Source organism: Balaenoptera borealis (genome assembly GCF_965194805.1).
Source record: "Balaenoptera borealis genome assembly, chromosome: 17".
Classification (NCBI taxonomy): domain Eukaryota; kingdom Metazoa; phylum Chordata; class Mammalia; order Artiodactyla; family Balaenopteridae; genus Balaenoptera; species Balaenoptera borealis.
The window spans coordinates 32,994,715-33,019,307 of record NC_138876.1 but is presented as its reverse complement, the minus strand read 5'-3'; the positions used below and the strand labels follow the sequence as shown (position 1 = coordinate 33,019,307).

Below are 24,593 nucleotides of genomic sequence, written 5' to 3'. Positions count from 1 at the left end.
CAGCTATATCCTTGCTGATTTTCTGTCTACTGGATCTGTCAGTTACTGATAGAAGTGTGATGTCTTTAACTGTAATAAAGGATTTGTATATTTCTTGTGCCTCTTGTATTTTGACATTTTTTTCCTCTTGTATTTTGATATTCTATTGTTAGGCTCTGCAAATTAAGGATTATTATGTGTCCTTGGGAAATTCACCCCTTTATCATTATGGAGTGCCCCTCTTTATGTTTGATTATTTTCCTTGCTCTGAAGGTCATTGTCTGAAATTAATGTAGATTCTCCAGCTTTCTTTTTATTAGTGTTAGCATGGTATATCTTTCTTCTTGACTTTACTGTGTCTTTCTATTTAAAGTGGTTTCTTGTAGAAAACACATTGTTGGTGCTCTCTCTCTCTTTATTTTTTTGTGTACTTTGACAGTTTCTACCTTTTAATTGGTGAATTTAGATCATTCACATTTAAAATGATGATTGATATAATTGGATTAATAGCTATCATATTTGTAACTGTTCCAATCATTGCCTTTGTTCTTTATTTACTTTAGAGTTCAGCATTTTATATGATTTGATTCCACTTTCTCTCCTCACTTTGCATATGAATTATACTTCCCTTTTTAAAAATAATGTTTTTTAGTGGTTGCTGAAGAGTTTGCAACTGATTCAATAATTTACAACTAATCCAAGCCTACTTTCAGATAACACTATACCACCTCAGGGGTAGTATAAGTACTTTATAAAAGAGTATTCCTAATTTTCCCCTCTTGTACCTTGAAAGTTGGTATCATTCATTCACTTATCCCTAAGCTATAATCATCAAATACAATGTTACTACTATTATTTTGAACAAACTTAGATCAATTAAAAATAAGAAAAAGAAAAGATTTTATTTTGCCCTCATTTATTCCTTCACTAATGCTCTTCCTATTTTTTATATAGATGTTTCCAACTTATATCATTTTCTTCTCCCTTTTTTACCCTCTTTGCAAGGCAGGTCTATTGATGACAAATTCCCTCAATTTTTCTTTGTCTGAGTAGGTATATTTCTCCTTCACTTTTGAAGTGAATAATTTCACTGGACACAGAATTCTAGGTTGGTGGGGTTTTTTTCTTTCAACAATTCAGATATTTTATTCCACTTTCTTTTTGCTTGCATGGTTTCTGAAGAGAAGTCCAAAGTAATTCTTATGTTTGTTTCTCTGTAGGTAAGGTGTTTGTCTTCTTTCTGGCTTCTTTCAGAATTTCCTCTTTGCCTTTGGTTTTCTGCAGTTTGAATAGGATTTTCCTAGGTGTAAAAAATTTTTTTTATATTAATTCTGCTTGGTGTTCCTCATGCTTCCTAGATCTGTGGCTTGGAGTCTGTCATTAATTTTGGAAAGTTCTCAGTCGTTATTACTAAAAGTTTCTTCTGTTCCTTTCTTTCTTCTCCTTCCAGCATTTCCATTGCATGTATATTATACCTTTTTGTAATTATCCCACAGTTCTTGGACATTCTGTTCCATCTTTTTCTTTTCTCTCTTTGCCTTTCAGTTTTAGAAGTTTTTATTGACATATCTTCAAGTTCATTTATTCTTTCTCAGCTGAGTGTAGTCTACTGATGAGTCCATCACGGGCATTCTTCATTTTTGTTACAGTGTTACTTATCTCTAGAGCTTCCTTTTCATTCTTTCTTAAACAATTTATTTCTCTGCTCACAGTACCCATCTGTTCTTGCATGTTGTACGCTTTTTCCATTAGCACCTTTAACATATTAACTGTATTTATTTTGCCCAATTCCAGTTCTCTGCCTTATCTGAGTCTGTTTCTGATGTGTGCTTTGTCTCTTCAGACTGTTTATTCTTGCCTTTAGAATGCCTTGTATTTTTTGTTGAAAGCTAGACAAGGTTTATTGGGTAAAAGGAATGTAGGTAGATAGGCCAGTAGATAGTCCTTTAGTGTGGCAGATTTTATATTTATCTGGCAGTGTTTACTGATTGGTGTAGCTGTGGTGTCAGAGGCTAAAAATTTCCTCTATTGTCCTTAAATTTTTTCCAACTTTTTTTTCGTGGTAAGATATAGAAACATAAAATATTCCATCTTAACCACTTTTAAGTGTATAGTTCAGTTTCACTAAATACATTCATAATGTATTTATGCATTAATGTATTACTACCAACCATCTCAAGAATGCTTTCATGTTGTAAATCTGTCATACACCATGACCAAGTGGGAATTATCCCACTGATACAAGGATGGCTCAATTATCTGTGAATCCGTGTGATCACATAAATCAATGTGATACACCACGTTAACAAATTGAAGAATAAAAATCATATGATAATTTTACTAGATGCAGAAAAAGCTTTCAACAAAATTCAGCATCCATTTATGATAAAAACTCTCAACAATGTGGGTATAGAGGGAAGATACTGCAAGATAATAACTGCCATATATGACAAACCCACAGCTAACACATCATACTCAGTGATGAAAAGCTGAAATCATTTTCCTCTAAGATCAAGAACAAGACAAGGACACCTACTCTCACCACTTTATTCAACATAGTATTGGAAGTCCTAGTCACCGCAATCAGACGAGAAAAAGAAATAAAAGAAAATCCAGGTTGGAAAGGAAGAAGTAAAACTATCACTGTTTGCAAATGACATGATACTGTATATAGAAAATCCTAAAGATGTCACCAGAAAGCTATTAGAACTCATCATTGAATTCAGTAAAGTTGCAGTATACAAAATTATATATAGAAATCTGTCACGTTTCTATACACTAACAAAGAACTATTGGAAAGAGAAATTAAGAAAACAATCCCATTTACAATTGTATCAAAATGAATAAAATAGCTAGGAATAAGTCTAACCAAGGACATAAAAGACCCGTACTAAGAAAACTATGACACTGATGAAAAAAATTGAAGATGACACAAACAAATGGAAAGACATACCTGCTCATGAATTGGAAGAATATTGTTAAAATGACCATACTACTCAAGGCAATCTACAGATTCAGTGCAGTACTCATCAAAATACCAGTGACATTTTTCACAGAACTAGAACAAATAATTCTAATATTTGTATGGAAACATCAAAAACTCCAAATAGTCAAAACAGTGTTGAGAAAGAAGAACAAAGCTGGAGATATCACAGTCCCTGATTTCTTCTAAGAATTTTACAGTTTTAAGTATTAAATTTAGGTCTTTGATTGACTTTGAGTTAATATTTGCATATGATATTAAGCAAGGATCTAACTTCACTCTTTTTCATGTGGATAACCAAATTTTCCAGCACCATTGTTGAAAAGCCTGTCCTTTCCTCATGGAATGGTCTTGGCACACTTGTCAAAATCCAGTTGATTTTATGTATATAAGGCATTTATTTCTGGGCTCTCTATTGTATTCTGTTGGTCTATGTCTGTCTTAATGCCAGTACCACACTGATTACTGTACCTTTGTTGTAAGTTTTGGAATCAGGAAGTGTGATTCCTGTAGCTTTGTTCTTACTTTTCAAGATTATTTTGGCTATTTGGGCTCCCTTGAGATTCCATATGAATTAAGGATGACTTTTTGTATTTTGGCAAAAACATCATTGGGATTTTGATAAGGATTGCATTGAATCTATAGATTGCTTTGCATAGTATTTAGATATTGATCTGTGGTTTTCTTTTCATGTAGCATCTTTGTGTGGCTTTGTTATTATGGTATTGGTGATCTCAAACAATGTGTTAGGAAGTGTTCCTTCTTCTTGAATTGTTGGGAAAGTTAGAGAACGATTGGTATTAGTTCATTTTTAAGTGTTTGGTAGAATTCACCAGTGAAGGCATCAGGTCTAGAGCTTTTCTTTGTCGAGATTTTTGATTAATGATTCAATCTTTTTACTAGTTAGAGGCCTATTCAGATTTTCTATTTCTTTGTGATTTCTTGGTATGTTTTGTGTTTGTAGGAATTTGTTCATTTCATCTAGGCTGTCCAATTTGTTGGCATAAAGTTGTTATAGTACTCATATTCCTTTCTATTTCTGTAGAACAGTAGTAGTGTTATCACTTCCATTTATGGTTTTAGTAATTTGGTTCTTTTCTCTTTTTTTCGTAGGCCATCTAACAAAATTTTTCGTTTTGTTAATCTTTTCAAAGAACTAACTTTTAGTTTCATTGAGTTTCTCTATTGTATTTTTTTCTATTTCATTTACCTCTGCTGTAACTTTTATTATTTCCTTCCTTCTGGTGGCTTTGGGTTAATTTGTGTTTCTTTTTCTAGTTTCATAAGTGCAAAATTAGGCTCTTGTTTTGAGGTCTTTCTTGTTTTTTAATGTATGGATTGGCCAAAAAGCTTGTTCAGGTTTTTTTTGTATCACCTTATGGAAAACCCCAGATGAACTTTTTGGTCCAGCCAATAATTGTTTATAGCTATAAATTTCTTACTTTGCACTACTTAACCACATCCCATAAATTTTGGTACATTTTTTGTTTTGTTTTGTTTTGATTTATCTCTGAGTATCTTCTAATTGTCCTTGTATTTTCTTTTACCCAATGTTTTTAAAGTGTATGTTTTTTAATTTCTACAAATTTGTAATTTCTCTAGTTTTCCTTCTGTTTTCAATTTCTCACTTTATCCTGTTGTATTTGAAGAAGATATTGGGTTGGCCAAAAATTTCGTTCAAGTTTTTCCATAACGTCATATGGAAACACACGAATGAACTTTTTGGCCACCCCAGTATTTTATGTGATCTCTACATTTTAAAGTCTACTGAGACTTAATTAGTGGCCTGACATATGGTCTCTCCTGGAAGATGTCCCATTTCCACTTGAAAAGAATGTGTTTCCTGTTCTTGTTGGGTATTGTATTCTATATGTTTGTTTGACTTAGTTGGCTTATTGTGTCTTGGTGTGGGTCTCCTTGATTTCATCTTTTGTGGAATTTGTTCATTGTCTTTAATGTTTATATTAATGTATTTCATCAAATTTGGGAAAATTTCAGCCATTATTTCTTCAAATATTCTTTCTCCTCCTCTGGAATTCCCACATCAAACCTATGTCTGCTTAGTGGTGTCCCACAAGTCCCTTAGACTGTCTTTTCTTCAATCTGTTTTCTTTCTGTTCTTCAGATTCAGTACTTTTCATTGTTTCATCTTCAAGTTCACTGATTATTTCTTTTCCCTCCTCAAATCTGCCTCTGCATCCTTCTAGTGAATTTTTCATGTCTGTTTTTGTACTTTTTTTGGAAGGGGGAGATTTTTCTGGTCTAATAATTGACACAAGGCAGATTAACAGAAAAAAAAAATTTAATTTGTATGCACAGAGGTCTTATAGAAATGGAACCCCTGAAGTGACCAAGGCAGGCTGTTTATAAAAAAAAATTAATTTTAGACAAAGAAACAATCATTTGTGAAGATTTAACAAAGGGGCTTGTACTTGTGGTAACAGACTAATGAAGAAGTCACACAGATTTTTGTATACAGCTTTCTTAGCCTTGAATTTCTTAATTCTGTTGATAAGGATGCTTTCTATACTTTGGGTATGGGGGAATACTTTCACACTGGAGATTTCTTTCTTGCTTTCAGGGGGAAAGAGAAGGATCAGAGTGTTGTTTTCTTTTAAGTATTGGTTTTTTTTTTTTTTCTCTCTGACTGATTCTCAAGTAACTTTAATTCAAAATAATCTATATGCCATTGTGGCATGTCTTGGGGTAGCCTGCTCTCAGTCCCAACAGTTTTCAGTCCAGACTCCTTTTTGGGTTCTTTTTAGGTTTTCTGTCTCTTTATTGGTATTTCCATTTTGTTCACACATTGTTTTCTTGACTTTCTCTACATCGTCAGTTCTTTGAGCATTTTGAAGATGATCGTTTTATTTTTTATTTTAAATTTTTAAAATTTTTAAAAATTAATTTTTATTGGAGTATAGTTGCTTTACAATGTTATGTTAGTTTCCACTGTACAGCAAAATGAATCAGCTATACGTATACATATATCCCCTCTTTTTTGGATTTCCTTCCCATTTAGGTCACCATAGTGCATTAAGTAGAGTTCCTTGTGCTATACAGTATGTTCTCATTAGTTACCTATTTTATATATAGTATCAATAGTGTATATGTGTCAATTCCAATCTCCCAATTCCTCCCCCCAACCCCACCAATGTTGTTTTAAAGTCTTTGTCTAATAGATATGCCAGGTGTTTTTCAGGGACAGTTTTTGTTGTTCCTTTTTTCCTTTGAGTGGCCCATACTTTCTCTCAGTATACCTCATGACTTTTTTGTTGGAAACTGGACATTTGAATCTAAATATGTGGTAACTCTGGAAATCAGATTCTCACCCTTCACTAAGTTTTATTATTTTCTGTTATTGTTTTTATTTTATTTTATTCTTTTTTGTTGTAGGCTGTCTCTGTGCTGAGGATCAGGCTGTGTTATAAACTTAAGGTCTTCTCAGGTCTTTTCTGAATCTGTTCCTTTCCCTGGGCAAATGTGGTGACTTTTTGTTTTCTCATACGCAGTTGCTTTTGAATGTTTCAGTCTTTAATGTCTGGCTTCCAAAAGGAGAAAAATAGAAAAACAAAGGTAGGGGGGGAAAATGCCCAGGCTCTTTAAAAATATCCTGAAAGTCACCTTAGCCAAAGGGGGAGGGACTTGCAACAATGGGGGGATTGCAACAACAATGGCCACTTACCTCTTTGTATGAACCTCTGAGATGAGAAGTGGTAATCAGGGATCAGAGCACAAATCCGATATTTGGAGGACAGTGGCCTTTTTACCCACTCTTGCTCCTGCAAACTGTGTATAGATTACTCTGAGAACAGGTAAACAGCTACCTTCCATGAAGCAGGGTGGTAGGGGATGGGTAGCTGCTACTATGCTAAGAGCTCAAATTGACTGAAATTAACAGCAAGGTACAGTCCAAGCCTTCTTCTGAAGTTGAAAGCCTTCAGTAGACTCCAGATTTCCAAATTAGTTATGTCAGACAGATTGTCTAGGTTGGGGGGGCAGATTTCTGTTGCTTTCTACTTTGTCATCTTCCAGAATCCTCTCTTCTATTGTCTTTATTTTTGTCTTCCTTTCTGTTTTGTGTTTCCCTAGAGACTTCTTACTAAATAGTGTTTAAAGCTTGCAGTTCTTATAGTTGTAATCCTGTTATTATTCAAGAACTCTAATGATTTGGTGGTAAGGTGTTGCTACAGGACAAGCGTTCAACAGTCCTATAATTAGGTCTTATTCTTCTAGTGTGCCTGAGTTAGGTATTTGCCTTCCCCCATGTTGAAGGCTGGAGGGAGCTGTAGTTTGGTATTGTCCTTCTCCCACATAAAAGGCTAGAGGGCGATATAATAGGTAATTATCTTCCACAGGCTTGTTTGGTTTTGGTAAAATGCCAGTTGGTTAGGCTCTGGTAAAATATTTTCCCTTGAGTTTAGGATTGTTAAAGAGAGCAGAGAGCTCTGGGAGTATTTCAAAATGGTTTCTTTCCCTTCAGGAGGAAATTTTTCTCTGATCTTCACAGTGAGCAACTGCTATGGCTTTTGGAGATAAAATTTATGAAAGTGTGGTGGTATGCCCCAAACTGGGACTCCTTGGAAGTTTAAACTCTCAATCTAGTCCACAGTGAGTCTCCAGCAATTGGCCAATTATAGTTAAAAGTGTTCCAACAGACACTGGTCCCAGGTGTGGGCTTCTGCTCCTGGGCTTGTACTCTTGGTAAACTGTGATAGTCTGGATCCACTTGTTTGTTTCTCTAGTTTTCATGGCAACAGTTTGCCTGCTCTATGACCTAAATTCTTTGATGACTCTAAGAAGAGCTATTGATTTTCGGTTTGTTCAGCTTTTTCTCTTGTAAGGGTGGGAGTGATGATTTCAAAGCTTTTTATGTATCTTATTGGAAACTGGAAGCCCCTCATACACTTTCTGGAATGCAGGAATGTAGGAGTTCATTGTCAATAATGTTAATGTATTGTCAAAGAAATATATAATTACTTTTTAATATTACAAGTTCTTAAATTATTATCTCAACATGAATTTTAATTATGGTCTGATACTTTGAGGTTTGATTTTTATCTAACATATTGGACAAAAGAAGAAAATTTTTATACTCTTGATTTAAAGACAAGATAAATATTTTTACCGCCATATTTATGACACATATTTTATTTGGGAAGCTGATGTAAATGTTTGTATATTTCACATATAGATATTTTACAAAGCCCAGAAATAATTTCTGAATTGGTAATTTAAATTTTTATGTCTATTAATATTTTCAAGTACAGATTTTGAAATTAGAAACTGATTTATGATTAATATAAATTTGTTTATGGTAAAAACTTTTGTCACTAATTAAAAGCAAATATGATTCCTTGTAGAGAATCACCCAGGACTTCTTTAACAAATATCTTCTCCTCTTTTATATATTCATTTAAATATTTTTGCTTATCATGCATATTATTTGGTGAAGGACACTCTTGAATTGTTCTCCATTTTGATGAGCTGGTATGGTAATTTTTCTTTGTCATTATCTATATGGGTACTGTTTTGTTCTAAAACGTTAAGAGATTTTTGTATCTTATTCTCAAAGAAATACCATGATAAGTTTTCTAGGTAGAATCCATTGTCACTATAGTTTGCTTGTATTTGTGTGTTTCTATATTTGGTGCTAAATATAATCTTATATTATTAATCCATTATATCTCTATTTAAATACTAAATGATGTAGCTTTAGCTCTAGGTCAAAACTATTGTACTTTTTGAAGTTTATGCAGAGAACATGGGATATTTTTTAGTTAATATAGAGAAATATAAATACCAATTATATTCATTGGGCCACAAAAATGTATAAGGGTATACCTTTTCACTTATTGCTTATATCATTTAAAATAAGAAAACACTGAAAAAATCAATTTAATCTAAAGAGAATTTAATTTACAATGTTAATATAATTTCGTAATGAAAGTCCTAGATTTTGGTGACCCATTTTAGTTAACCAATTCTTAGTCTTTCTTTGGGAAAGTAAAAGCTAATCAACTGATCACTGAGTCATAGGTTTATCTCTCAGGACCAGTCCCAGGCAAAATGTGGGAAGCCACATTTCAGAGGCACCACTATCCTTGTGTTTTATCTTTCTCTACCTTTTAGATATCCAGTGCTATTTCAGTGAAGCACCGAGTTGATTATAGGTTAAATGCATTTTTAGTCTGTTATAGTTATATGAATAATTTACTTTAGCTTACAAATATTTTAAATTTAATATACATAATTATTTTAGTAGCCATTTTTAGGTATTAGATGCATAATCCCCCAATTCCTTTATCTGCTCCTTTGTGAAGTAAATGAATCCATTTGTAAGGCTTTTAAAATACATTTATAGAACCCTACATTTTATTTAAAATATTTATGCCTTTACTTCAATTTATATTCAGGAAGAAATTTTAAAAATAAAGAGGAAATCTGTTTATCGTCTGTAGGCCAAATGTAACTGTGTTTAATATAATACTTTAAAATAATTATTTTAAATGCTTCAATATCAATATTAATACAAATATGCAGAAAACTTGAGGACCAAATCATGGAATCATTAGGACAGGAGTAGAATTTTAATATCAGCCCTCTATTAAGAACAAATAATACAACTTTTCCTTTTTGTGTCAAATTAATTCTAATGTATAATTCCAATTTATAGCAAAACATTCAGCTTTTCTATGTAACAAACCTCATTTTTCATTTCTATATGACCACAGATCTGTAGATAGAAATTTGTTCCTAGTACAGTGCACTCAGTTGTGCAAACTTATCTTTTTAGGGTCAAAGAAGAGCACAAACCACAACTGACACAGTAAGTAAATGTATTAAGAGTTCAGTAGGCTTGACTTCTGTACCTTTGCCACATTCTGCTTTCTGCACCTTGGATGGTATTAGCTTACACTAATACTGGATAGGCTGCAGCTAGTGTGTCTTCTGCTTTTTGACTCTCTGGCTTGTAAGAGAGCTGCCTGCAGCTTCTTACTTCATCTACATACTGACTAGATGTAGTTTTTTGCTGCCTGCTTGTGGACTGGTTAAGTATTCAAACTTAATTTCCCTATATTCTGACTGCCTGGATGATAATTGGAGCTCATATTTCCATTGGCTGTAGCTTTTGTGCCTGTGTATTTTTATTAGTATGGATAAGAAAACATTTGACCTACAATTGTTTTATTCATTTGGTTATTCAGTCACATTATTTGCTTATTTAAACAGGTGGTTTCCCTTTAGTGGGATCACTGAACTGGTAAATAACGTTCTCCAGCCCCAGCAAAAACAACAAAATGAAAAGGAGCCCCAGACGTAAGTAAGCTGATCTGTACAGACTAAATATTTTCTCTAATAGCATAACATACTGAAGAGTATGTATACTGCCCTTGGAATAACATTCCCCAGAAATGAAAATTGTTAGGTTATGAGTTTGATATTTTCACCTTTGATACTTCATATCCCATGGAAATATTAAAAGAAAACAAGGATAATTTATAGGGTAGTAAGAACGAAGAGATAATTCTCCCCCCAACTTTAGTATAAATTATATAAACTGTATTTATCCAGTAAAATATCTTTCTCCAATAATGCAGTATATTCCAAAGCATATTTCTTTCAAAAATAATTCCAGAAGACATTAAGAGGTATTTACCCCCCAATTCAAGTAGTTTTGGAAGGGTTCTTTTAAAAAAGGTTAAGAAGATTTCTTTATTGTTATACTTCTGAGTATCTAAATATGCTCCAAAGTATTAGAACATACAATATTAACTAAATTTATGTGACTATTGAATCCTGTTTTCACTGAACATTTTATTAGGTTATGAAACATAATTTGGGAAATCCAGCAATTTATTATCACATTGGTCTGAAACATTAAAAAATGTCAATTCCATTTATTTCAGTTATTAGTAGATTAAAATACACTCTTTAAGAAGTTGTTCATACTTGTATCTTTTTAACTTTGTGCAAGAAATATTATTTATGTTGTAAAGTGGAAGTTTCTTTGAGAATGTGAGAAAGATTGCATAGATTTAAATTCCACACTCCCCATGATAACTGCCATCTTATTCAGAAATGCTCTTACCAGTCCGCCTCTGCACTTCATAAAAGTAGGAATTATGTCTATGGAGAAGATGGTTTGGTTGTAGGAATGGGTAGATTGAAAAGTGACATGAGCTCTAGGAGAGAACAAGAATAACTACCAGGAGCCTTAAGATGAAACATTCAGAAAAACATTCACATTTTGCCTTTAATGAAAACTAGAAGATAGTGTCTTTTTGTTTTGTTATTATTGAGGGTAATCCCTCATCCATTTTATGTTACCTTGTATGCATTTTGTTTTAAATTTGGTCAGTGTTTCATTTTCAACTGAGGTAAAACTGTATTGTGATATGCTTCTCCTAATAGCTGATAATGTAGTTCTACGGTTGGAATTGTTGCTGTATTTAAGCCAGTTGAAGTCAAGACCCGTATTTGTCTTGTCTACATTCTATCCTTGCCATCTAGCAGAGTGACTGATCCATGGTAGGAACTCAATAAATGCGTCTTCACAACTGATTTTACATGTTTTACCCTTTTATGATGTAAGAATACTGTGTCCCAAGGAATAGAAATAAATTCAGTAATCTTTCTCTAATCAGCAAAAATTGTATTAAAATTGCACACAATGTCATTGTTTTGCTGATTTTTCTCTAAGGCACTGAAACATAATAAGGTAGTAAAATCAATAGCAAAATATAATTAGATGCAACTTTGTCTCAATTTTAAATGATGTCAGTTATGTATCTTGTTTGCATGTTTTAGAACATAATCAAGATTGTTATGTTATTTAGTAGATTACAGTGGACATTAAATAAAATAGATGTTTTGTTAGTAACTTTAAAAAGTGATTGCTAATTATTGAAACAATGACATTTGTTTGGGATAAACAAAGATCAAGGCAAATTTGAAAAGAAATAGCTTTATTTCAATAATAAATATAATACAGTTTGCTTTGACTTTTGGCTAGGAAGATTGTAGGAGAAAAGACTAGTACTTTCTGATATTTTAAAAATTAATTCCATATTAATAACTATTATTTCCATTAATGTTTCGTGGACAACTAATTCATTCTTCTTGTTCTGTGATTTATACAATTAAAAAAATCAGCACTAATAAGTTCTCTTAATAGCTACTTTCTTCATCTTACAATCTTATTGTGCTGAAGATTTCTGATATATATAATTTTCTAGGAGCTTTCCTTTTATCTTTCTGATCCACATATCGGGGTACTTCTGAATCTTCTCCTTTAATTAATCTTCTCTTTGATCAGAGTCTAGGACTTCTTATTTCTGAATCACCTCATTTGTTTCTTTCTTTGACTACCATTTGAGAAAGATAACATCCTATCTGCTTACTTTCTATTCACTCACCTATTAAATTATCTTGGAGAGTTGAATTCTAGGTATTCATTTTAATTTATAAATGTTAAAAAGTAGGACTTATGCTTTTCATATTCTGTATGAACGTTTTCACAGTAGAATAGCTAAGTAAATATTCTATCAGATAGTATTTAAAAATCTAATATTTCCTGAACAGTAATTTCATTTTAATGAATTTCTGTAAATCCCATGTTGTGATTTTCAAAGCTTTAATAATGTAGGTTCTTTGAGGTCTGTATTTTTGGAATTTGTTTATTTCATAGTTTTTTTTTAATGTAACAGGAATGTAATTTTGAACTTTGAATGTAATGTAATTTTGATGTGGTAATTCATGTGAAAATATAGGTATAAGTAGAACAATGTGTCCAATTTTGACTTTCCATAAGTACTGAGGCATAGAAAATGGATTGAGCAGATTTTCAATTGTCAGTTCATTCAATCTTTGCAGAAATTGCTTAATATACAAATTAAATAATTTTAAATTCTTTTCTTTCTTTCACTATTTTTTCACATTAATATTAAAATGAGGGAAAATTGTCTGTGAAGATAATATAATATAGGTTATATTAAGGTGTAAACGAGTCTTTGGATAATTAAAATGGGCATACTAGGAAAAAATGATAAATGCTATTTAATGCAACTGTTATTTTAACTTGGTGTTGCCAATATGTAGCATAACATCAAAGGTAAGTTTTTTAATACAGATTAATTAAACTAATCAATTAGATTAGTCTGATTTTGAATTTTCATGTAATAACAGTTTTATTCATGTTGTGACATGTTAAATAATAAATGTACTTTTGAAATAATAGGAAAATCTAAAATTTGAAATATTGGAATGAGATGGCCACTAATATAGTAATCCTCTTTGATAATGAGGTATTTTAATAGGAAAAAGATGCTAAGGGGAAGAGTGTTTTAAGCATAGGGAAATCATAGGTGAAAGTTTTTAGGTAGCAAAGGGTTTGAGAGACACAAAGAAGACTAGTGTGGTTGTAATATAGTGGACAAGAGGGAGTGCGACAGGAAGTGAGGTTCTGGAGGTAGGACCTAGACAGGGCACTGTTTCTCTAGAGAGTGAGGAGTTTGGATGTGAATGTCAGTATAAAGGGAAGATACTGAAAAGTTTTAAACATGGGAGTCACATAATTTAATTTATATATAAAAATCAATCTGGCTGTTCTATGAGTAGAGTGAGTGAGGATGGAGGTCGAGAGAGTAATGAGGAGGCTTTTGTGAAGGACTTGGCTAGAGATTATGATGACTTGGACCAGGTTGATGATACTGAAGATGGAGGGAAGTGGATTGGGGATATATTTGGAGGTTGAAATGACATGATTTGTTAGTGGAGTAGATTTAGAAGAAGTTAGTAAGGAAGATGAAAGAACCAAAGAAGACTGCCAGATTTCTGATTGGAAGAACTCATTGGGTGGTGATACCATTAACTATGATCAAGAAGGGGAAAGGATGAACAGGTTAGTAGTAGAAACTAAAACTGAAGTTTAAAATTTTTAAAGTTTAATATGCTAATAAGTTAACCAGCTTTGAAGGAGAGATATGGATTAGCTGCAGATATAACTTTCAGAGTTGTCAGTATGATGCATAAAACTAGAAGAGGAGACAAGATGACGTAGAGAGAGAGTATGTGATGAAGAGCAGATAAGAAGGTCCAAGACTTAGCCCTGAAAATTCTCACACTGTGCACGGTACTAGGCATCCAGAGATAAAAGTACTATGCTTCCTGCTCTCAAATATTTCATATTCAAGAGGGAAAACATGCTGATAAGTAATTAAAAACAATATTGTGGAGACTTCTGGTTTCCTCTTTGACATATAAAGAGTTTGGAAGCTGTCACTCCCATCCTTACAACGAGAAAAATGCTGAACAAACTGAACAAACTGAAAATCAACAACTCTTCTTAGATCCCAGAAAATTGAGGACACAGGACAAATCAATGCCCTGACAACTGAAAGAAGAGGTGAATAAAGAGAATCACAGCTTCCTGGGAGCAGAAACCACTGGAGCTCGGAGCTGGTAGGAAATTGATGAAATACTGAAGGCTGAGTGTGGAGTAACTTAAGAGTTAAAAATTCTTGGAAATCCACCTTTAGGGGATCCCCCACCCCAGTTTTGTGAGTTTTACCTCCATGAACTCTACCAAGTTCTCAAGGTGAAGATCAGTGAAAAATTTCCTCATACTTTCACCAGAGGGATGGGAAAAGTAACCATTTTGACATACTCCCAGAGATTTTCATTCTCAAAGGAAACTACTTTGCCAGAGCCTAACCAACATGAGAGTAGAGAAATACCCAATTATTGTCCCCCTAACCTTCCTGTCTCTCCAAAACAGGAAAAGAAACTGAGAAGCACTTGTGACAGTCACAGCCCAGGGGCACTAGCCCATGAAAAGACTAAGACTTATTTATAGGATTATAGAATGCTTCTCTTCCAAGTGTCAGTTTAGGGATCTAGGCTGCTTCCATCTTGTTGGCAAGCCAATTAGAACACATAGCTACCAGGATTGCTGCATCAGAGGAAGAGAGAGAGAATGGAAAACTCACATTTATTCTTTTCTTTTCTTTTTTTTTTTTTGAAGAAATAGAGACATTTTTAATTATTGTCAGTGATTACAAAATCTATCTCTCAATAATTGATAGAACAAGTAGACAGAAAAATCAGTAAGTATACAGAAGACCTGAACAATACTATCAACCAACTGAAGGGAATGAAATTTTTAGAACATTTCTACTCAACAATAGCAGAATACTCATTCTTTTAAAGTACACACAGAAATTTTACAAAATAGAACATATTCTATGAGCCATAAAACATCTCAATAAATTTAAAAGAATTCAACCATAAAACTATGTGCTATGACCAAAATTATATTAGTTATTAATAACAGAAAGAGATCTTAAAACTCCCCAAATATTTGAAACTATTATATAATCCATGGGTCAAAGGAAAAAAAAAGGAACTTCATATATATTTTGAACAGAAATAAATGAAAATACAGCATACTAATATTTGGGAGATGAAGCTGAGGCAATACTTATAGGGAAATTTATATGATGAAAGACTTACACACATTTATTCTTAATTGTGTAAGACAGGAAGTGACATAGGTCACTTTTACTCATAACTCGTTGCCCAAAATTTGTCACAAGGCACTTAACTAACTGCAAGGAAGTCTAGAAACTCCATGTCCTCATGAAGAGAGGCAACTCTATATAGTGAGCACTAGTAACATCTAGTACAGTTAGTTTACATTTGATTCTTATTTATTACAATGAGATGGATATTTCAGGATGCCAAATGATAAAGATGTGCCAAAAGAATGCTGTAGTAGCAAAGATAACTCCAGTATTAGTCCCCATTCTTGGTACTGTTGGTTCTTCTGAAACTGCTGTAAGTAATGACTTGAGATCAAGATCTAATTTTTACAATACTGAAGGGTGAGGTTAATAATATGAAGAAAATTCAAATACAGAAGTATCCTCTCAAAGGAAGGAAATTTGCTGTATGTAGTGTTTCAAGGAATACCAATTCAATTTTGTCAGTGGGATTACAGGCAGATTTTTTGGTATTCTCTTAGGTGGCAGTGAAAGGAGATTAAAAATGGGTTAACAGTGAAAATATATGAAAGCATACTGAGAAACCCTTAGTTGAACATTAGAGATTACAAAGTACAATAATAAATAAGATAAAGAGTAAACAAAATAATTTTTAAAGGGAGGAGCGAGATATCAGAAAATCATTCTTCTGTTCTTGGATGGAAGCTGTCTACTTTGGTTTGTCATCTGTTTGATCCAAGAGTCGTTGGTTAGCTCTTTCTCTCCAAAGACCATTTGTTTCTGGGGATTCTTAAGATTCTTTTATTTAAGGTCTCCTGATGGAGCAGATTTCCAACAGTCCATGCAAAATTGTTTGTGTCTTTTTGGTTGTGAAACATGAGTCCAAAGATCAACATTTTGAGGCTTTTGTTGAAGTGCTAATTGTTAACATGACTTATTAACAGTCTTTTCCATCATAACCCTGAGGTAGTTTTTCTGTCCTATCTCTTCCAGAAGACTAAATCTGTAGGTTTCAGGTCATAGAGTGTTCCTTAGAAGGATGTTTTGGAAATCCTGCTTGTACCCATTGATGATAAGACTAAGTGTATCACATGATTCCTTTGCTGTGCTTAATCATGTTAACTTGCAATAGAGCTGACTCTAGGGTCAGAAGTGAAATACTAAATGCCTGGGCAGCCTATTATTAACTTATAAGGGGAAGCTGATCGATCTCCCCAAAAGTTGATTTTATTGTTTTGAAGGCTAATGGCAATGGAAATTGAAGGGTCATTGAGAATATTGTTAATTTAATTTTACTTTAAAAAATTCCACTTGTTTTTTTTCTATTTTTTCTGAAGCTTGAGGATGATATGGACAAAAATGTTTTCTTGTAAGCTACGTACTTCTTATTGGTGCTTGACTGGTCAAAGCAGTTGATATGGACTTGTGAAATAGTGAAGGCAGTTCCTGCACATGAATATGTTTCCAGGTCCAACATAGATAGTCTTCAACCTGAGTGGTCTAAAATTGACTGCATTTGTCATGTATCTTAGAACCACCTTAAATTCCTTTTGGCTCAAAAAAGGGATCAATAAATAAAGAAAAATTATGATGATAGATTGCTTGTTCAGAAAATGCATTTAGAAAAATTGATAAAAGTACCAAAGTGTTTATTGCCAAGTAGAGTTTTTATTAAAACATAACATATGTAGTGAAAAGTGCACAATTTGAAAATATACAGCTCATTGAATTGTCAGAAAGTGAATATATCTGGAAATCATCACTGAAAACAAGAAGCAGAACATTACCAGCCCTCCAGGATCTCTTCCTTATGCTCCCTTCCAGGGAGGACTGTCTACCACCCCAGGGGGTGGCTTTTATCTTGAATTTTTTCTAGCACCACATATTATTTTTGCCTACTTATATTTAGACTTCATACAAATAGAATCATATGGTATATTGTATCTATATTACTTTGCTTAACGTGTTTGTGAGATCCATTCATATGATTGCATATAGTTGTATTTCATACATTCTCATGATTGTATGGTACTCTAGTATCTGAATATACTACAATTCATTTATGTTTTACTATTTCTGTACTTTGTGGTTGTTTCCAGTTTTTGGCTATGAATAGTGCTGTGGTATACATTCTGATGCCATTATTTTTTCGTAATACTTTGGAAAATTTATAGTTATTTGTGAAAGTGAAGTACTTCAGCTATTTAAAAATATTTTCAGATGTTAAATCTAGTTACTATGTCAGGGTGTCTATGTCTCTAGCTTCCCATTTATTTATTTGATAATGCTATAGATACCATTTCTTGAGCATGCCCTACTGTTTGATGTTTTGGTGCCTCTGCATCTGGCCAAGAAAGGGAGAAAAGGCATTCCAGGCAGAGGAACAGGATGATATGATCAGATTTGTATTTTAGAAAAACAGTAGAGTTGTAATAGTCACTTAGGCAGCTATTCAGAAGTTCAGAGGAGAGACCTGCTGTGTGACTGGGATGGCCATCTATATGACATATGTTTATTCTTTTTTTTAATAAAAGGACATTAGTCCGTTCTGTCAGCAGATTAGTAAAGCAGTGGCTTTCATACATTTTTTAGAAACTTCCATCCATAAAAAGAAATATATTTTGCACTATAACCCAGTATACACATACCTACATAGAAATATACATATATATGTGTAATAGAAACAAGATTTATATGAAATCTTACTTGCACTCTTTCCAATGCTATGAGCTATTCTATTTCATTAAAAATCATGAGTCTTGGCCTGCTAAATTGATTTTATGTCCTTGTATTGGGTTGCACTCTGCAGTTTGAAAAGCACTCTATAATGTGTGTGACTACATTTAATGATCACATTTTATAACTTCATGCCATGAACTTGTAGAAAGCACAACTTCAAACTCATCATCTGATGAAAGTCAGTGTTACGAAAATCATGAAAGCACACTTATAAGATGAATGGGAAAACAACAACAGCAACAAAAACCTATGTGGCTGGGCATAAAATTACCAGGCACAGCAGGATTACTAGGAGCTAACGGATTGAAAAATTTCTGTTTTCTTAAAGAACTCAGAAGTGAAGAAATTTTACTTTGGAAAACAGTTCAATGAGTTGCTTTGGTGAGGATGGAGAAAATAGACTTGAAAAATTTGGATACAACAGCTTTTTGAAATAAGAAAGTGGAAAAAGCAATATTTCTAAATTGATATATTATTGTATATGTCTTTTAAATATTTATTTGTCATAAAAGTTTTAAATTAAATGTGAGTACATCTTTGACTCTTTTATCTGTATCAGGGATCTGCAAAATATGGCCTGTGGGTCAAATCCTGCCTGCTGCCTGTTTTTGTAAATAAACTTTTATTGGAACACAGTCAAGCTCATTTATTTGTTTATCTATGGCTACTCTCACATCCCTTTGGCAAAACTGAGTAGCTGTGACAGAGACCCTATGGTCCACAAGGCTTATAATATCTATTATCTGGCCCTTTGCAGGAAAAGTTTGCTTACCTCTGATTTACATCACTGGAAACTTATGTATTTACCTTTATATTTATATTTATAAACTTAATTATATAAGCTTATATATTTAAGATTGTTTAGACCTTTCTTTGTATTTGGAGTTTGGTTCTGACAATGTTGTTTTGGAGTGGAACAAACAAAAAACCCAATGAAATAGGATGCAGAGTCCATAAATAGACATTTGCACATGTGAGAACTAAGTATATGATAGATTGCTATCACAAATCAGTGGAAGAAAGGATGATCTATTTAATGGTGCTGGGAAAATAGAGTCTCTATACAGAATAGATTGAAATTAAGTTCTTGCATCACATCACATATAAAAATAAACTTTAGATCGATTAAAAGCCTAAATGTGAGAGGCAAAATTATAAAGCTATTAGAAGAAACTGTAGAATTTTTTGTGACTGACTCAGGGGTAAGTAAGGATTTTTATTATAGCCAGCCACCAAAACCACGAACCGTGCAGGGAGAAACCGATGTATTAGAATGCATCAAAATTAAAGAATTCTGCTTAACAAAGAACAGAATTAGCCATCATTTGTCAGACTAGGACATTTGCTATGCTCAGCTTATAAAGAATTAACATATAGGCTTTACAGGGTTCTTCTGCAAATCAGCAAAAACAAATAAACAACCCCATAACCCCCCCACCCCGCCCCCGCCAGGAAAACCAATAGAGTTTTGGTAAAGGACGGCATGAATAGGTAGTTCATAGGTAGGGCAGTTCAACTGGCTGAACTTCATTAGGAGTCAGAAAAACGTGAACTTAAAAAAATAAAACAGCAGTTCATACCTACCCAAGCTGCAAAATTTTAAAAATTGAATAATATCATGTATAGGCAAGGATAAGAGAAAACTGGAGCCTTCATACACTGCTTGCAGGTGTGCTAACTGGGTTAAGCCATTTGGAGGGAAGTTCAGAAATATTTAGTGAACTTGAGTATGTCTATTATATTTCTGTGTACATATCTCAGAGAAAAACATATATGTGTTTATAAATATCTCATTACAGAAATATTACAATTTATTGGAAATACACAGTAATGAATTATAAAGGGCCAACTTATTTATTTACTAATTCTTTTTTTTAATTGAAGTATAGTTGATTTACAATATCGTGTTAGTTTCAGGTGTACAGCACAGTGATTCAGTTATACATATAAATCTGTTCTTTTTCAGAATAAAGTGCCAACTTTTAAAAAATAAAAGGATGAATAAAATGTAAATAGGGAACATTATACAGCCATTAAAATGTGTAAACTTATAGTTGTTGGAGCTTGGATTCTGCAGCAACACTAAATTTGGATCTGGCTTTACTTACTAGCAGTGTGACTGTAAGTAAAAATAGCTTCTCTGTCGAATAGAATAATAGTAGAATATTTATAATAGTACCTATCTACCTGATAACACAATAAGCACCATATGCATTAGCTATTGTTTATTCTATTTAGATTTTAATATAAAAATGTAAAGACTGGTTCCTGAGGGAAGGGAAGTCACATTGGGGAAGGGAAAATAGTTAATTAAAATGGGAGCCAAGCATGGATCAGTGCAACCAAGCTCATGATCAACTCTATTTTGGATACCTAACGGTTTAAAAAAAGAGAAAGAAAATTTTAAAAAAAGGTGTGCATTGTAATCTATCCTAGGAGGAGGCGAAAGCATGTATAAAATACAAATGCCCTATAATGGATGCACCATAGTGAGTCTAAAGGATGAGTGGCTTTAGCAGAAAGAGGGGAAAGAAGCAGTGCAAAAAATGAGGTTGAAGGGGTGAATGTGTGCGAGAACATTCAAGGCTTTGTATGTCTTCATAAGAAGACTTTTCTTCTTCTTAAAAGCAATCAGAAGCCATTAGTGTATTTTAAGCAGTGAGATGACAAGATAATTTTTCTGTAGTATGCAGAAGGGGAGAAGTGTGGATGTGAGTAGCCTAGCCAGGAGGCTAGGTGGGCATTGATGGTAACAAGGCCTATGGTATTGACAATGGATTCAGAGACAAGCGGAAGGATTCAAGACACATTTAAGAAGTAAAATTGAAAGGACTTAGATTAATTATGCATTTGAAGGAGTGAGATATTTCTAGACTAATTCTAGATTTCAGGCCTGCATTATTAAATGGTGGCGCAATTCACTGAAATTGTGCACTGGAAGGAACACTGGAAGGGAATTTAGTTTAATAGGAAAATTTGGAGTTCGCTTTGATACGCACTGAATTTCAACTGGCATCGAGACTTCCAAATAGAGATGTCAAGTAGGCAATTGAATATTGAAGCTCAGAGGAGAAGTTTGAGCTGAGGATTTACATTTATAAGTAATTTATATATAGGCGGAAATTGCAGTTTTAGATGTGGATGAGATTGCCTAAGAAGACAGAATGAAAAGAGAAGAGGAGCCTGAGTCTTGACCTTCAAAGGAGAAAGAAAATGAAAGGCAGATACAGGAAGAAAACCAGGAGAGCGTAATGAAAGCCCAGTGGGCATGTGAACATAATTTCAAGTATTGTTGAGAACTCAGTAAGATGGAGATTAAAAAAATTTGTCCATTAGTTTTAGATACAGGGAGATCCTTGGTAAACTTTGTGAGAATTAAGAAGTAGACTGGAAATTAGATTAGATTGGTTGAAGAGTGACTGGGGTGAGGAAGCAGAGATAGAATTTGGCCTATTTATAAATGGGAAGGGAAGAAATGCTCTTTTTGGCAAGGAATATAATTTAGCTCCTGAATCTGCCTGTACACCACCACTTCTACATATGGTAGTTTCTCATTTTATAGGACTGGAAGGATGAATACACAGAATCTCTCTAGAAGTCCTCTCTTGTCGCCTCAAACTGTTGTAGTCTAGTCCTATCTGAATTTCGGCTTCTCTCTCTCTCTTTGCTCCCTACACCTGGGAAGATTTGATCCCATCCTACAGCCCTAATAATGCTGTAGTCTCTGGGATTACTACAGTTGTTATGTAAAAGGGTTTTAAATAGCTCTAATCTAGCACTTTGGGATACATAATTACTAATTTTTCTGCTAATGTGATTGGCCTTCTCCCTGTGTGTGAAATGGGGTTTCTACTTCCCTTGAGGCACTATAATGTAGAACAATTGACTTAACTAGATTTCTGCTTTTTGTTCCAGTGTGACTTGGTAACTTGCCTAGTACTCCAGTGCCTCTAGAACTAAAACAAAACATTGCTCTAATTTTCTTCTTCTTTCTCTGTTTCCCAGTGCGGTTCAGCCATGTGCTGAAAGATATGCCAGAGATCATAAGTGTGTACACAGATATACAGTAGAAATGTATAATATACCTCACACATAGAAAGATAGTTCTTCTAAATGGTTGGGAGAAGCTCTGATGCAGAGTTCATTCAAAGGTCCACTTAAAATCATGCTTGCTCTGGTACATGTTTATGAGCTTGAGTTTCCTGTAGTGGTGCTTATTTTGTGTTAACAGAGATTCACTTAAACCTGGTGGGAGATCATCAGGCAAAAACAGTATGTTATCTGAAGTTATAGAAAAAAATTGAGAAAACTGGCACGGCTATTTGAATTTACTAATATTAGGTGTGAAAAAGGAAGTCTGCTTTTGTGGTTAAGTAGGTAAAAGAACTTACATAGATCTATTTTTTTTTAAAATTTATTTATTTATTATTTATGGCTGTGTTGGGTCTTCGTTTCTGTGCGAGGGCTTTCTCTAGTTGTGGCAAGTGGGGGCCACTCTTCATCGCGGTGCGCGGGCCTCTCATTATTGCGGCCTCTCTTGTTGCGGACCACAGATTCCAGATGCGCAGGCTCAGTAATTGTGGCTCACGGGCCTAGTTGCTCCGCGGCATGTGGGATCTTCCCAGACCAGGGCTCGAACCCGTGTTCCCTGCATTGGCAGGCAGATTCTCAACCACTGCGCCACCAGGGAAGCCCCATAGATCTATTTTTAATTTACCTACTGACTTTAGGTTAGCACTTTGAAACTAACTTTTTTAAAAGTCAGGCTTATTTCAGGTATAGTTTATTTGCAGTAAAATTCACCTTTAAGACATACACTTCACTGAATTCTGGAAAACATGCACAGTTAAATATCTACCACCATAATCAAGACAGACTATTTCCTTCACCCCCAAACGTTCCTTGTGTCCATTTGTAGTTAATCCCCTTGCTCTACTCCAGCCCCTAGCAACCATTGATCTGATTTCTGTCCTAATAATTTTGCCTCTTTCAGAATGTTATATAAATGAAACCATATCATATAAAAGTGGGCAATCTGTGACCCTTAGGCCAAATCTGGCCCACTGCCTGTTTTCAGTGTCCATAAATAATATTTTATTGGAACACAACTATGCTCATTCATTTATATATTGCCATTGGTTGCTTTCTGGTTCATGCTTTTTAGATTCTATTGAAGGTATGCTTGCCTAATCTAGCTAAGTAGTCTTTGTTTAACCCAAGGCCTCATTTTTTGTCAATGTTTTCATCTAGAAGTTTTATAGTTTTAGTCATTTTATTTAGTTCTGTAATCTATTGTTTACAGTTCTGTAATACATTTAGTTAATTTTTGTATAGGTGTGAGGTATGAGTTGAGGTTCATTTTTTTACACATGGATTTCCAGTTACTTTTTTTACACATGAATTTTCCTTTGCTTTAAAGGGCTATTCTTTATCATTGAATTACCTTGGCATCTTTTAAAAAAGTAATGACCAATTAAGTGTTGGACTATTCTGGACTCTGTTCTATTCTGTTCTATTGTATGTGTGTTTATCCTTTGCCAATATTTGATTACTTCTGTAGCTTTTCTAGTAAGTCTTAAAATCAGGTAATGTGAGTCCTTCAATCTTTTTGTTTTTCAAAATATTCTGCCTATTCTGAGAGTTTTGCTTTTCCATACAAATTTTAGACTTAGCTTGTCAACTTGTTTAAAAAATTCTTGCCGAGATTGTGACTGAGATGACATTGAATCAATAGATCAATTTGTAGAGAATTGATATCTTAACAATATTGAGACTTCTCATTGATGAATACAGTATATTTCTCCTATTAATTAGATCTCTCTTTTGATTCTTTTTATTAGTGTTTTTTAGTTCTTACCAATGATAGCCTGCACATATTTTGTTAGATTTATACCTTAGTCTTTTATTTTTTTTGATGCCATTGCAGACTACTTTTTAAAATTTTGATTTCCAGCTGTCTATTGCTAGTATATAAAAATACAATTTTTTTTATATTGAGCTTGTATCTTGTGACCTTGCTATACTCATTTATTTATTATAGGAGATTTTTTTTTATAGTTTCTTTGGGATTTTATACATAGACAATTATGCCATCTGTGCAGTTTAAAATTTTTCCTTTGCAATCTCTATGGCTTTAATTTTTATTGTTTTTCTGGCTTTGATGCATTGGCTAGGATTTCCAGTCCAGTGTTGGTTAGGAGTAGTGAGAGAGGACACCTTACTTTGTTCCTGATTTCAGGGGGAAAGCACTCAATTTTTCAAATACAGTATGATGTTAGCTGTAGAGTCTTTTGTGGATACTGTTATTGCATTAAGGAAGTTTCTGTCTATTCCTAGTTTGCTGATTCAGCTGCTTTCTCAGCATATTTTGACATAATCATGTTTCTTTCCCC

The 24,593-nt window shown here is 33.6% G+C and overlaps 1 protein-coding gene across 15 annotated transcripts in view; it reads left to right on the top strand.

The window, feature by feature from the left end:
• RIMS2 (regulating synaptic membrane exocytosis 2) overlaps positions 1-24,593 on the top strand; it is a 590,702-nt gene that overhangs the window by 107,809 nt on the left and 458,300 nt on the right. For 4 of the 15 annotated variants that reach the window (XM_082364216.1, XM_082364217.1, XM_082364197.1 and 1 more), the window contains exons 2-3: positions 9,756-9,788; positions 10,193-10,279. The exons of the other annotated variants lie outside the window; for them this stretch is intronic. In XM_082364216.1, the coding sequence (XP_082220342.1) occupies positions 9,756-9,788; positions 10,193-10,279 (120 nt within the window). The remainder of the gene's footprint in view (positions 1-9,755; positions 9,789-10,192; positions 10,280-24,593) is intronic. 15 annotated transcript variants of the gene reach the window in all.